Source organism: Eublepharis macularius, chromosome 9 (assembly GCF_028583425.1).
Source record: "Eublepharis macularius isolate TG4126 chromosome 9, MPM_Emac_v1.0, whole genome shotgun sequence".
In the NCBI taxonomy this organism is placed as follows: Eukaryota; Metazoa; Chordata; class Lepidosauria; order Squamata; family Eublepharidae; genus Eublepharis; species Eublepharis macularius.
The window spans coordinates 82,002,568-82,017,539 of NC_072798.1; the positions used below are offsets into that span (position 1 = coordinate 82,002,568).

At 41.2% G+C, this 14,972-nt stretch overlaps 1 protein-coding gene across 2 annotated transcripts in view; it reads right to left on the reverse strand.

Annotated features, from left to right (window-relative positions):
* Positions 1 to 14,972, reverse strand: part of LOC129335940 (V-type proton ATPase subunit S1-like) — a 97,427-nt gene that overhangs the window by 37,921 nt on the left and 44,534 nt on the right. For both annotated transcript variants that reach the window (XM_054988834.1, XM_054988833.1), the window contains exon 6: positions 14,435 to 14,520. In XM_054988834.1, the coding sequence (XP_054844809.1) occupies positions 14,435 to 14,520 (86 nt within the window). The remainder of the gene's footprint in view (positions 1 to 14,434; positions 14,521 to 14,972) is intronic.

The following is a 14,972-nucleotide window of genomic DNA, read 5'->3' on the forward strand; positions in this document are numbered from 1 at the left end:
CCAAAGATCTGGAATCTAGAATTTGTCTAGCCTGGGTTTTAATTATTATTCCCAGGGCTTTTTTATGGGAAAAGAGGTGGTAGAAATCAGGACCGCACAATGATGTCACTTTGGGTCAGCTGGAACAAGAGGGGAGTTTTTAAAAGTTTAAATCGCCCCCAGTGAAAATGGTCACATGGCCGGTGGCCCCGCCCCCTGCTCTTCAGACAGAGGGGAGTTTAGATTGCCCTCCATGCCGCAGGAGCGGCATGGATGGCAATTTAAACTCCCCTCTGTCTGGAGAGCAGGGGGCGGGGCCACCGGCCATGTGACCATTTTCAAGAGCTGCCGGAACTCTGTTCCACCATGTTCCAGCTGAAAAAAAGCCCTGATTATTCCTCATTTCCTCAAGGTGGAACTTATGCAGGAATCTTTAAGTCCTAACTGTGTCTTTTATAGCAAATTTATTTCACTGGGGCGTATCCAAACCACACTTCTTCTGGAGGAGTGGTACTATTTTCATTCACAGAAGAGGGGGCAGTTATTTCTGCTGAGTCCTGCCTCTGACTGCAGATCTCTAATTTCCTGAAGTTCTGCTGATCCAGGAACAAAACCCAGAAAACTGCAGAAGGAGAGGGAAGTAGGACAGACATTTGGATACACCCTAATAAATGTGTGTGTTTGCCCCGATGACATTTTCCCGTCATCCTACATCCACTGACTAGTCTGCATTTGAAATGATGAAGGAATCTGCAAAGAACACAAAATGATTTTTTTAAAAAAAAAATACAGGGTCAGGCCCTGCTTCAAACAAAGAACATCTCTGCACAGGCATTCCTTCTGCTTCTCTTCTTCCTGTTTCTGCCTCAGCCCAGCAAGGTTGCTCATGCTGAGTGCAAAAGCAAATATACACTAACAAGAAGAAAGCCTGGCACTAAATCATTTGACAAATGGAGTGGGAAGTCAGTGAGATCTGCCAAGTGTGACATTATTACAGCCCCTGGCAACAGGATATATAACTATTCCTACCTTCACCTGTATTTTCTTTCCTTGGAGGGCAGATAACCTAAATGTTTTGTCATGCTTTGAAACGGAATCATGTGATAAACGGCAAAGCAATTATGGGAGAATGAATTTCAAAAACCAGATCTGTGCTTTACCTGCCACCCAGCATCAGCACTCTGATCAGGCTGCAAGGAAAGAATGGCTGCATCTTCCGACTACCCTTGCTGCTTTGTCTGGACAAGCGGGTTTGAAGATCGTGTCCGCCATCACACCTGCTGCAACAGGGATGGGCTGTTTGTTGCCTCGAGTGGCCACTGCTTCCCATCTGCTCTTACTCCCTTACATGAATTTGAAATATTGTTCATGCAATGCACAATATTAGTAGGGCTATAATGCCCTTAGTAGGGCTATAATGCCATAAAGTCCATCCTCCAAAGCAGCCATTTTTTCCAAGGGAATTGATCTCTATAGTCTGGAGATCAGTTGTAATTCCAGGATATCTCCAAGCCCCATGTGGAGGTTGCAACCCTAAAATTGCACACACCACTAGCAGTGTTACCCAGGTGCAGGCAGCACAGGGCCAGGCCAGTTGTCCAGAACATATGCACAAAGCATGATGGGGGATATGGGGATATCCTCTCCTCTTAAGCTGAACTTCACATCTAACACCCATCCCCCAAGTTCAAAAACCAGAAAACCCAGTTCAAAATTCTGGTTTGTTGACAAATCTAGTTAATACTTGCTGTTAAGTCTCTAACTTCTCCAGCAGCTGACTATTCATTCTTTTCATGTAGTCATTTGGATTAATCTCCAGGAGACTGACATATATCATGAAAGATTAGTTATAAGAGGATCAGTTTAGTTTTTACATTCTTTGTTTTCACAGTGTCACAGGTTTGTTTAAAAAGTAGACCAACAACACTTCATTTACAAGTGAAGAGGAAATTTCTGATCTTTTTTTTGTCTTTCAAATGTAATAGTATTAAGAGTGGGGTGAGGAAAGATATTTTGCACAGTGATATGGTATGATCATTTTTACATGCAAAGACCGGGGAATCTTGGAGATTTGACCTTCACTGACCTCTCTGACTCTCTCATAAACACAGAGAGAATGCTAGGATCTTTCCTAGATCTCTCATATCATATCTTGTTTGGTCCATCCTTTTGTTGGGGTGGGGGAGTAACATTTCACATTTTTCCTTATACAGAACTCTCCCCAAGCCAGTGGTAATAGCATGGAGATTGGTGGAAAGTGGAAACACTGTCAGGATAGATATGGACATCCACTTTATATAACAACAGCAATGACAACATTCGATTTATAAACCACCCTTCAGGACAACTTAATGCCCACTCAGAGCAGTTTACAAAGTATGTCATTATTATCCCCACAACAAACACCCTGTGAGGTGGGTGGGGCTGAGAGAGCTCTGAGAGAGCTGTGACTAGCCCAAGGTCACCCAGCTGGCTTCAAGTGGAGGAGTGGGGAACCAAACTCTGTTCTCCTGATTAGAGTCCAGCTGTCTTAACCACTACACCTACTGGCTTGACTGTAAGAAAATTGATGTACTATTGAAGAAGAATTTGATAACAACTAGAGGAAAAATCCCTCTTGTACAGAGCAGACAGATAAACGGGCACTGCCAATCATGATTTACTCATATAGAATAAACAACAAGATGCATCCATCAAAGAAGTTATATTTTTTGGCTCTTTTTAGTCTTCCACAAAGTTGAGCATACATACCAGAAAAAGATGCAGCTAGCTTCAACCAGCTTGAAGCAGTTCTGTAGTTATTGTAAACTTATCTTTGCTCTGCATGTGTTGGAATGCAGCTGACATAGCTGGGAAATAATTAAGTATATTGTCTATAGCTAGAAGTTAAATTTTTTTAACATAATTTACTATTCAAAGAAGGAGGCAGAAAAGGATGAGGGAAAAGGATGGGCTGTTTTGTGCAGCTTGGGATGTCCCTCTGTACAATCCTTCTCCATTTAAGCACTTGGTAATACATGAAATTGGCAGCAGCATTCAGCCATGGCAAAACACTCATAAATCACAGAATATTAGATGTATTCAGATCCAACTCATGCTAAACCACAAGGGTATGAGATTGCGGTGCAAAACAAAAAAAAAATGAGGTGGAAATACACATGGAAATGGTTGTTTCTAGAATGATGAACCACATCCGGGAAACCAAGTTATAACAGCACACTCCCACCCCAAAAATTGTGTGTTTTGTTTTGTTTCATGAATCACAGCAGCAGCACTAGGCACTAGGCTCACATAGCAGCATCTTGTTTTCCAAAATGACATTCACCAATCACATCCCAAGGGGAGAGGGCCCTTATGTTATTAATTAACTCTGTTGGCATGGGTCAGTCTGGGCTCACTGAAAGTGAGGACTCCTCAGAAGGAGAGGAGCCTCATGTAGCCAGCCCTGACTCCTCAGGAGAAGAGGAACTCCATGTACCCAACCCTGACTCAGCAGAAGCCGGCAATCAGGAAGAACAGCTGCTGGCTAATCAGAGTCCACAGCCTGCAGCTGAGCCAGCTCCAACACCACCCAGCCACCAGTTGCCCAAAGTCCTCAGTCAGCAGCTGAGGAAGAGGCACCAATGTCCTCCAGCTCCAACACCACTGGTGAAGTACAGCCAAGGATGCCCAGATCTCCAGCCTCACCCAGAGAGCGCTGCAGACAAAAGCACTAGAGAGTCAATTGTGAGTAAACAATTCCAAGATCCATTAGAGTCAACAGGAAAGTGGTGAGAATTATGAAAGAGCTGCCCAGATCGGTGTTGTTGGAGAGGAAAAAGTATAGAGAGCTGGTCCAGATGTTAAAAGATTTGAAAATCAGATACAGAGGGGAAATACCTGAAGGGCTGGCTTTCGAATTTGGTGGAGTTAGGAGAAATATCAGATCTGGCCAGGAGATGGAAATGTTTATTAAAGACAATGAAAAAGACTTACCAAAGGGAGCTAAAATTTGATCATGGAGTGTAAAATTATATCTTGGAATGTAAACGGACTAAATTCACCTTCTAAACGTGAGACCATATTTCACTGGCTTCTAAAACAATAATGTAATATAGTGTGTTTGCAAGAGACACATATTAAAAAGCAGGATGTAAAATATTTAAAACTTGCAAAACTTGGAAATGAATTTGCAGCAGCTTCCAAAAAGAAGAAGAGAGGAGTTGTATTGTATATAAAGGAAGAGCTGCAGCCCAAAGTAGTTTTATGTGATATAGAAGCCAGATATATAGCAGTGGAAATAATTTGGAATTCAAAAAAGACTTTGGTGATTGGAATTTATGCGCCTAATGGTGCGAAAGAAAAATTTTTCAAGGACTTACAGAAACAGTTAGATGAACTGACCTATGATCAAATAATTCTGGCAGGCGACTTCAATGGAGTTACAAACTTGGAAGAAGACAGGAAATCTAAAAGTGCACACAAAAAAAGAGGACTTTTGCCAAAATCCTTTTTTGCGATCAAGGAACAAGAAAGTCTGGAAGATGTATGGAGGAGACAAAACCCTAAAAATAGACAATATACATTTTATTCAGCAAGACATTTTACATTATCAAGAATTGATATGATCTGGGCCTCCAAAGAATTGGTGGTATGGACTAAAGAGGTGGAGATAATACCTAAGGTAGGCTCAGATCATAATCCAATTATGTGGAGATTTGGGAAAAATACTAAAAGAAGAGGATGGAGGATAAATGAGGACTTGCTGTAGACAGAAGAAAATATTGCGTTGTTACGGAGAGAGGCCAAATTCTTTAAACAATACAATATGAATAAGGATGTATTAACTCATAAGGTATGGGATACATATAAGGCTGTGATTAGAGGAATACTAATGGATTTGAATGCAAGAGACAGAAGGAGAAAGGAAGAAAAGAGACATGAAATTATGGAAAAAATTAAAGCCAAAGAGATACAACTCAAGAAAAGACCAGGGAAGAAGAAAATATATCAGGATATAAAAATCCTGCAGGAACAATTGACGGCAATGAATAATAAAGAATTGGAGTGGAATTTGAAAAAAATGAATCAGAAGTTGTTTGAGGGTGCAAATAAACCTGGGAAATATTTAGCGTGGCAATTAAAGAAAAAAAAGGAGAAGAAAACCATAACTAAGATTCGAGAAGAGGACAAAACACTGATGGATCAATCAGCCATTAGTAAAGCCTTTTTTAAATTTTATGCAAAACTGTACCAAAAAAAGAAGGTGAATAGAGATTCAATAGCGGAATATTTGGAGAAAATGAAGCTTCCAACAATTTCAGAGAAATGGAAAGAAAAGTTAAACAGGGAAGTGACAGAGGAAGAAATAAAAGAAGCCATACAATCAACAAAATTAGGGAAAGCGCCAGGTCCAGATGGAATAACGGCAAAGTTCTACAGAATGATGGCCAATAAACTGACACCTTTTTTAAGAGAGGTAACGAATGAAATTTTGCAAGGCCAAAAGATTCCTGATTCATGGAATGAAGCCAACATATCACTGATTCCGAAAGATGGACAAGATTTGACTAATGTCAAAAACTATCGGCCAATTTCGTTGCTGAACAATGACTATAAGATATTTGTGAAAATTATGGCAGAAAGGTTAAAGGGATGGCTGTTGGAATTTGTTGCAGAAGAACAGGCTGGATTCCTACCTAATAGACAAATTAAGGATAATCTAAGGACAGTAATAAACGCTATTGAATACTATGATAAGCATTGTGATAGGGAAGTTGGTTTCTTTTTGGTGGACGCGGAAAAAGCATTTGACAACCTGACCTGGGACTTTATGTTTGCTACTATGGAAAAGCTGCAAATGAGAGGAAAGTTCATACAAGCGGTTAAAGAAATTTATAAAGACCAGTGTGCAGCGATTGTAGTTAATGACGATTTGACCAAAAAACTGAAAATAAGTAAAGGTACAAGACAGGGTTGCCCATTGTCTCCATTGTTGTTTATTTTGATCTTGGAAATACTGCTGATCCAAATCCGAGAGGACGATAAAATTCGTGGCATAAAAATAAAGGAATTTTCCTACAAAGTCAGAGCATTTGCGGATGATGTAATGTTGATAGTTGAAGATCCAATATATAATATGCCAAAAATAATAAATAAAATAAAGGAATTTGGAGATTTGGCTGGATTTTATGTGAACAAAAAGAAGTTGAAGATATTGTGTAAGAATATGACGAAGCAAAAACAACAAGAATTAATGGAGATAACAGATTGCGAGGTAACTAATAAAGTGAAATATTTAGGGATTGAGCTGACTGCGAAAAATATAGACTTATTCAAAAACAACTATGAGAAACTGTGGCTACAAATAGAAAGAGACTTGATAAAATGGAATAAATTGAATTTGTCATGGTTGGGAAGAATAGCAGCAGTGAAGATGAATGTGTTACCACGGGTGATGTTTTTATTGCAAACAATTCCAATCATTCGAGACTTCAAACAACTTGATAAATGGCAAAGAAAAATTTCAGACTTCGTGTGGGCAGGCAAGAAACCCCGTGTGAAAATGAAAGTATTACAAGATTCGAAAGAAAGAGGTGGACTGCAACTGCCAAATATAAGATTATATTACAAAGCAATTTGTCTGGTCTGTTTAAAAGACTGGATAACGTTAAAAGACCGTAAATTGCTGGCTTTGGAGGGACACAAAAAACTGTTTGGATGGCATGCCTATTTATGGTATGACAAAGTTAAAGCGGACTCTATGTTTTTGCATCACTATATCAGAAGAAGCCTTTTCACAATCTAGAAGAAATATAAGGATTATATGGAAGATGGTATCCCCTCATGGGTGGTACCATATGAAGTAATAGATCCCAGAGCTGTATATAATGAACAACAATGTTTAACTTACAAGGAGATAATGTTGATGGAACACAAAATGTTAAAAATAAAAACGCAAGAAGAATTATCTTCTCATTATGGATGGTTTCAATACAGGCAAATCAGAGATCTTTATAACTCGGACTGCTCAAAAGGAGGAATAAGATTGAAAAATTCGGAATTAGAAGAAGTGATTTTACAAGAAGGTAAAAAAGAAATCTCGAAAATTTACAAAATACTTCTAAAATGGCACACGGAAGATGAGACAGTACAGATGGTGAAATGGGCAATAAACTTTCATAAAGAAATAACAATGGAATCATGGGAGCATTTGTGGCAAAATACATTGAAGATTTCAACTTGTACTAGTATCAAAGAGAATGTATATAAAATGATGTATAGGTGGTATTTAACACCAAAGAAAATTGCACTAGGAAATATCAATATGTCAGATAGATTCTGGAAATGTAAAAAGCATGAAGGATCACTATATCATATGTGGTGGACTTGTGAGGTAGCTAAGCAATACTGGGGAGATATAATTGAAGCAATCAATGAGGTTTTGCAAACCCAAATAAATAAGAACCCAGAATTGTTGCTACTGAACCTGGGAATGGAAGATGTTCCAAAGCAGTATAGAACATTGTTATTTTATATGACTACAGCAGCAAGACTTTTATATGCGCAGAAATGGAAAGGGCAAGAAATACCAACTATAGAAGATTGGATTTACAAATTGTTGTACATGGCAGAAATGGACAAAATGACAAGAAAACTGAAAGATCTTGATCCAGGAGAATATATTGCAGATTGGGGGAAATTGAAACAATACCTAGAAAAAAAATGGGATGTGAGAGGAGGACTGTGGCAGTTTGAGAACTATTAATTTGTGACCTTACAAAGGGGAGAGAGAAGTAACTTTACCATTAATGGGAATATTTAGTTATTAATTAATCTAAGCTAGTATTATTATTAAGAAGACTTTATTAAAAATATATAGGTTAAATAGTGATGTAGAGATTGGATATTTGAAATATAGAAGAATTTGAATATGCTTAGAGTAAGAGATATAATATATATATGATTTAGAAGAATATAGCTGAGAATAATTTAAATAAGATGGGTTAAGGGTTGGAAAGCTGTTGGAAGTCTATAAGGAGGGGGGGAAAGGGGGGGTTGATATAATTTAGGTAAGATGGGGAATGTGTGTAATATTTTATGTACTCACCAATAAAAATTTTAAATTAAAAAAAGCAGCGTGTGGAGCTGCAGGAGAGGCAGCAAAGTGCACACTTCCTGGCCAGATGCCAGCTGCTTGTTGAGTGTGATGAGGAGTGAGCACAAGATAGCTCCCAAGCAGCTGGCTGCAAGCCCAGCCTGTCTAGAAAACCTAGCTACAAAAGACCAGGAGGCATGGAAGCAACATGTCAGAATCCTGCTCTGACAGCGATCACTCTGCTGGCTCTTGCTCTTGCTGTGTAACCCCTGGACTGTGCCTTGACCTTGTTTCTGGATTGCCCTTACTCTGACTGGTAACTGACCTATAGACCTCCTGACTTGGCTTTTGGATTCTCGACTTTGGACTCACTCCTGGCTTTGGACTTGTGCTCTGACCTCAGACTGGACTTGGACAACTCTACTTGGGCTGTCCCAGCCCATGACAGGGGGAATGAGTACAATGCATGTGAGTGCATCTTCCCCCCCCCCATTGCTATCCAGGAAATGGTATTGTCTCCCTGCCAATTGGGCCCATTCAAGGTGAGACCCGTCCCTGCCTATGAGCTTTGGAAACATTAGGAAGGGGGAGACTTCATAGTCAATTCAAAAGATGCTTCCCTGGGAGTAAGCACTATTGAATAACATGAGACTTACATCTGAGTAGACCTGTTGGGGTGCTTCTTGGTTTGTTTTGCAGTGCTATCCAGGCACTGATCTGTCTCCTCCACCTCTATCAGGGCATTTGGACCATCAGTCCAAATCAGCGAAGAAAACTGCTGAAGGAGTGGAAGGTGCAAGTGGTCTGCTCGTTCAGTCAAACTTGATAAAAGCCCTGGAAGACTTCAATCATAAGTTGCAATTCTAAAGACACTTCCCTGGAAGTAAGCACTATTGAATAACATGGAATGCACCTCTGAGTAGGCCTGTCTAGCATTACTTCTATAGTCTTTCAGAGTGCTCCCTTTTTCTGAGTTATATGGCAAATGTGCACCTACTTTCCCCTTTCAAAATCAATCCTCCTGCTCTCACAGCAAAAAAAAAACTTATGGGGAAAATATAGGTCTGTTTGGGTGGGAGGAGGCGTGAAATTCAGAGAATAATTTTTCCTGCCTGCCTCCAACTGGGCAATGGAGAAGATTGGCAGAGAGAATACCCGTTTTGCTGTAGAACACTGAGCATCAATGCTAGTCAGTTTCCCACCATAGCATGCACCTACTGACCCTTGCCTTCTATGGGGTCCGTTGTTGTTGTGTATGTTGTTGTGCTTAAGGAAAAACTCAGTGGACCAATGGTTTAGACTAGGAGGGGGATTAATGGCTGATGCAGTTTTCGGTTAAGCCTCATTCCCCGTCCCCTGAAAAAAACATTATCTGTATGTGCAGCTGCCCAGCACTCTCCCTGATGCCTTTCTTAAGTTGTGTGTGCTCAAACTTGATGGGTCAATGGTTTAGAGGGAGGACTGTGTACCATGTGATTTTGGTGCTGTTGACTACAAAAAGTTGCCCCAAAGAGCCTGGAAGCCCTCATTGCAAAGAACAAATCCAAAATTCACAATGGCCCAGCCAGAAAAAAGCCCAGTAATGGTATATAGTTGGTTCAGAACCCCCAAATCTGAAGCTGAATGGAAAATTTTTCATTGCATACCTCTACTTCCTGGCACTTTACAGAGTGACTAACTCAGAATGACTGGTTTGCTGCACATAAAAAAAGCCCTGCTTGAACATACATTTCATATATGACAGCAAGCATGACATAAGAGTTAGACGGGCAGACTAGGGTCTTGGAGATTAAGGTTCAAATCCCCACTACACTGTGAAGCTCACTAAATTATCTTTGGCCAATCACTACCACCAGGGCTTTTTTTCAGCTGGAACATGGTGGAACGGAGTTCCGCACCGCTTGAATATGGTCACATGGTCAATGGCCCTGCCCCCGATCTCAAGACAAAGGGGAGTTTGGATTGCCCTCCGTGCCATGCGAAGGGCAATCTAAACTCCCCTCTGTCTGGAGATCAAGGGCCAGGGCCCACCGGCCATGTGACCATTTTCACCGAGGGTGATTTAAACTCTAAAAAACTCCCTCCTTGTTCCAGCTGACCCAAAGTGACATCATTGTGCGGTCCTGGGAGTGTGTGCACACTTTGCGTGCGTGCATTTGGTACCAGGGGCACCACCTCCAGCCAGGAGTTGCCCCCTGTGCTGGCAACCCATGGAGTTCCACCACCTCTTTTCCCAGGAAAAAAAACCCTGACTACCACTGTGTGCTACGTCTAACCTAGACTGTGTGGTCTAACCTTCCACACAGGAATGCTGTGATGATAGAGAAAAGGCAAGGTAAAATAAATATTCATGGGACTTTTATGTTGCCCTTGATAAGAAAATACCTAATGCCCAGTTATCTGCCTTACGTCTTTCTGAAATTACCTGCTTTATGGCAGCTTTACAGCAATTTTGCAGCACTCTGATACAGCATGATATGGATCTTATTCCAAGGTAAACAGTTGCTGTTTTCTATCTAAAGGTCACAGGAGCAAGTAGGCTCCAAAACTGCTGGAACAAGATTTGTGTGTTATGGGATTGCATTGTTTTAAATTTTGCCCCACATTTTAAAGGAAGTTCTGGTAAATAAAGAGTTGCTTCTTAAGTGCAGATACGCCTCTGACTGCATCTCTGGTTCCCACAATATGATAATTTGCATGCTGCAAATGAAAATCTGAAGGCATTTTAGAGATTAACTTTCTGAGGGGAGCAAGAGTCCACTTTGGCACAGGGCCGGCTACTCTTCTTTTTGGCTGCTTTTCAAGCGGGACAAAATCATTGAGGTTGCTAAGCAATCTGCATCTCATTTTTTCCTGCTCTTTTCTCCCTGATTTTCTGAAGTTGCAGAGTATACTTTGTGATACATCAATGTAAAAATGAACATGGAAAATTTTTCTATTACATGAGCCATTTGGTACAGCATCGTCAACAATGACCCTGGAGTCAAAATTAGAGAGAACAAAGAGTTACAGCCATGTTTGTGTCTCAGCTCTGAAAAACATAACCCCAATCCAATTAAAAAGCAGTCACTGTCAAGTCCCACTGAAATCAATGGGGCTTAAGTTAGTTGCTATAGAACATGTACAAATTATTGGCATAATTCAGCACAGAGATGCCAATCCAGCTACTTCAGTGAAAATGAAAGGATTTCAGCATGCAAGCAAAGCTCTGGGTGGGTAGCCATGTTAGTTGCAGTAATTGAGCGAGATTTACACTCAGTAGCACCTTAAAAACTTTCCCGGTGTGCAATCTCTCTGAAACTTGGGGGGGGGGGGGGTCTTCAAAGGACAGTGAGGACTATGTCCCCTGCAAATTTGGTGGGTATTGGACATTGGGAAGGTCAGTTTGTGGGGTGTTTAAAGGGCCCTGCCCCTTGCATGTGGCAGGAAAGGACCCTTTAAACTATCCGCTGGCAGGCAGCAGGGGGGAATCCCCCCTGCCGCCTGCCAGCGGATAGTTTAAATGGATCTTTAAAGGGCCAGGTAAGTGGGTTTGAGGGGAGGGGGCTAAGTGGGGGGCTGGGGTGGGGGTGGGGGTTCTGGCCCCCATGAACAACGAACAACAAACATGTCTGGGAACAGTTCATGTTCATCCATGTTCGTTGTTCATTGTTCGAGGATGGCACCAAACGACAAACAGGGTGTTTGGGGTTTTTTTCTGTTCGTGCCCATGTCTAGTTACCAGGAGCAGCTGGTATGGAAACATCATCTATCAAGCACAACTTACATTAGTCCACCATGTCTGTAGCACTGGAGTGTTGTTTGAGGTCTTTGTGGCTGCTAGCATGTTGAACATGTGAATATGTGGCTTTAGAATACATTTTAGAGCTCTCTTTACCTAGTGCAAGATGTATGGTGAATGTACCATTCCAGTGCAGATAGAAGTTGGTAGATATGGGGATAGGATCTATCAAAGGTGGCCACTACCTCCCCGCACTGCTACTCTAATGAGATACAATACAAAATCTGTAAGGAACAAAACTACATGCCTTACTAGGGTGTTACAGGAAGAGGAAGTAGATATTGCTTGCATAACAGAGATTTGGTTGGAGGAAAATGGTGTGTCTATCCCTCCTAATTCAGCCTGGCTATGTGGTCCTATACCAACCTCACAATGGTGGCTGGGGATGAAGGGTTGCTAGGGGAGGGGTTGCTGTTATCAACCTCAATTTCTGCAGACTTCCAGTACAAACTATAGCTGGCATTGACTGTATGCTCTTTTCACTGGGAACTAAAGATAGATTAGGTATTCTGCTTGTCTACTAACTGTCCAGCTCTCCAGTAAGCACCCTTTCTGAGCTGGCAGAGGTTCTCTCAGATGTGGTGTTGGAGACACCTAGACTGATTGATCTGGAAGACTTCAGCATCCATGCTGAATGCTCCACATCAGGGACAGCCCAGGATTTTATAGTTTCCATGGCAGCCCTGGGCCTCTCTCAAATACTGATAGGCTCCACACTTGAAAGAGGCCACACTTTGGACTTAATATTTTGCACTCAGCCTCCGAAAGAAGGTCTTGTTTCAGGTCTGACTATTGACTACTGAAGGCAAAAGTGAATATGGCCCCAACCCCCTGCAAAAAGGGGAAAGCCATTAAAAAGGTTTGCCCACAAATGTCCATGAATCCTTCTAGATTCTAAAATGCCCTCGGGGAATCTTAAGATTCCAAACACTTGCTCTATGAGTGTCTGATCTTGACCTTGGAACTAATCCAAAAATTCTTTTTAAGGAGAATTCTAGCTTTGCCTCACTGCGCTCCAGTGGCTTTAGTGAGGGCTGATCTTGGGTTACCTTCTATTAAAGCCCATTTGCACTTGGCCTTATTTAGATTCTGAAGAAAGCAAAGGATTCTTTCCACTAATCCGCTCTTAAGGTAGAGCTATGCACTACTTCATTCAGACACCATTTGCGCCGCTGGCTTTAACAATATAATCCATCATTATTCTCTGGTGGATGACTTTCAGAGTGTCCTCTTGCCCGTCCCAATATACAAGGCTGGGTCTTCAAGATCAATGCTGCATGAGACAGAAGTACCGCTCTCTGTTCCAGATATTCTCCCTGGTTCAAGTTGTTTAGGGGCCATGGCAGAGCCTCTTATTTGACCAAAATCACCCTTTCTTGTCTTAGAATGGTTTTAACTTCTCCAAGGTTACAAACTATGCCCTCAGCCATTCTAGATGGTCGTTACACACAAATACCAATTGCTACCCATTTTTGCATTTGTGGAGCTTCAGTCCACGAAGACCTTGCACATTATCTTTTGCTCTGCCTTTTTTATACAGCGCCCAAAAATAAATTTCTCAGGGAAATGTTAAAAGTCATTGATTCCTCTCCTGTGGTGAAAAACTAACCCTCCTTCTTTCGGATTTGTATTCATACATCTTCTCTAAAGTAGCACAGTTCACCCTGGCAGCTAAGAAAATCCGGGCTCGAGCAGGGCTTAATGGCTGAGATTCCTTCACCTGTGTATAACAAAGGTGCTAATGTGTTTTAACGTACTTTTATGTCTTTTATCATTATAGTTGCATCATTTATTGTTCATGTTTTATTTATGCAGTTTATTTGCTTAATTGTGATGGCCTTTGGCCACAAGCAATAAACATTATTGAGTCATTTAAAAATAAGAAAGCAAAGTTTTTTTTTTTAAAAAAAAAAAACTGAACGAGCAATTAAATTGTGGAATTCAGTGCCAGGGGATGTAATGATTGCCATTGGTATATATGGCTATAAAAGATAATTAGAGAGATTCACTGATGCTAAGTCCATCAATTGCTACTAGCCAAGACTTAAGGGAGCCACCATATCCAGAGGCAGTAAGACTCTGAAAACTCATACTCTAAGACACCATCAGGAGAAGGCCTCTGTGTTGCCTGTTGGTCCTCCAGGGCCGCTGGTTGGCCCTGTTTGAAACAGGATGCTGGACAGGATCGAGCACTGATCCAGCATGGCACCTTTTGATATTTTTATTATGCCCTGTAGCCCACTGTCTTTGTTCTGAGAGTACGGTAGTGACCGACAACCTACCTGTGGAAAAACATCATACTTTTGTTCCTTCATAATTCCCATTTCAAGAGAGGTATTAAGATCCTCCCTCCTTCCAGGACATCACAATATAGTAGTCCTCTTGGTGGCATAGCAATACTTGATTTAAGTGTTTCTGTTCACTGGCAGTAACTTTACTGAGACTTCAACCAACACTACAAGATTTACTCCCCTTCTTCCATAGACCTTAAGCACTTTGGGCTCGGCAGGCAGAATAATATACAGCAAGCAACTCTCTGCTAGGTAAGTTGTCACAGGTCAAATATTTGATGCTGGTAGATACTGGAAATCACTCACCCTTGATGGCTGCCTGGCAGTGTAAATCATCAAAGATGGAACCCCTTGCTGCTGCAGAGCCTCAGAAAACCTTCCAATTATTTTGTCTGTAAACAGAAAGGTATTACAATAATTTAGCAAAGTCAAGTTCAAAAGAAATCTTGGAGAATAATGCATGCCAAGTCCTGAATAGGGGGGGTCCATGCTTATTAATATTTAAAGTATTTACCGAGTTCCAACATCTATGCAGCAATTACAGAAACCAGAATAAGACATCTGCCCTGAAGAGCTTAGTGTTTATACTAAGTGATGCAAACAACACTTCAGAGGAGGTTTAGGGACTATCGAAGTTGATACAAAAATACATTAACAAGGCTACTGAGAGAAGTTTCAGTGGATGAAGAAAGAAAAAGAAGTCCCTGTACTGCTGAAGTGATGGCTAATTCTTGCTGAAATATGATTGGATGGTGTGGGCATGCAATGAAGTTGTTAAATCATTTCTTTAGACTATGGTTAGGTCCTGGAGTTTTAAGCAGGTATGAGCTGGGGGGGGGGGGAA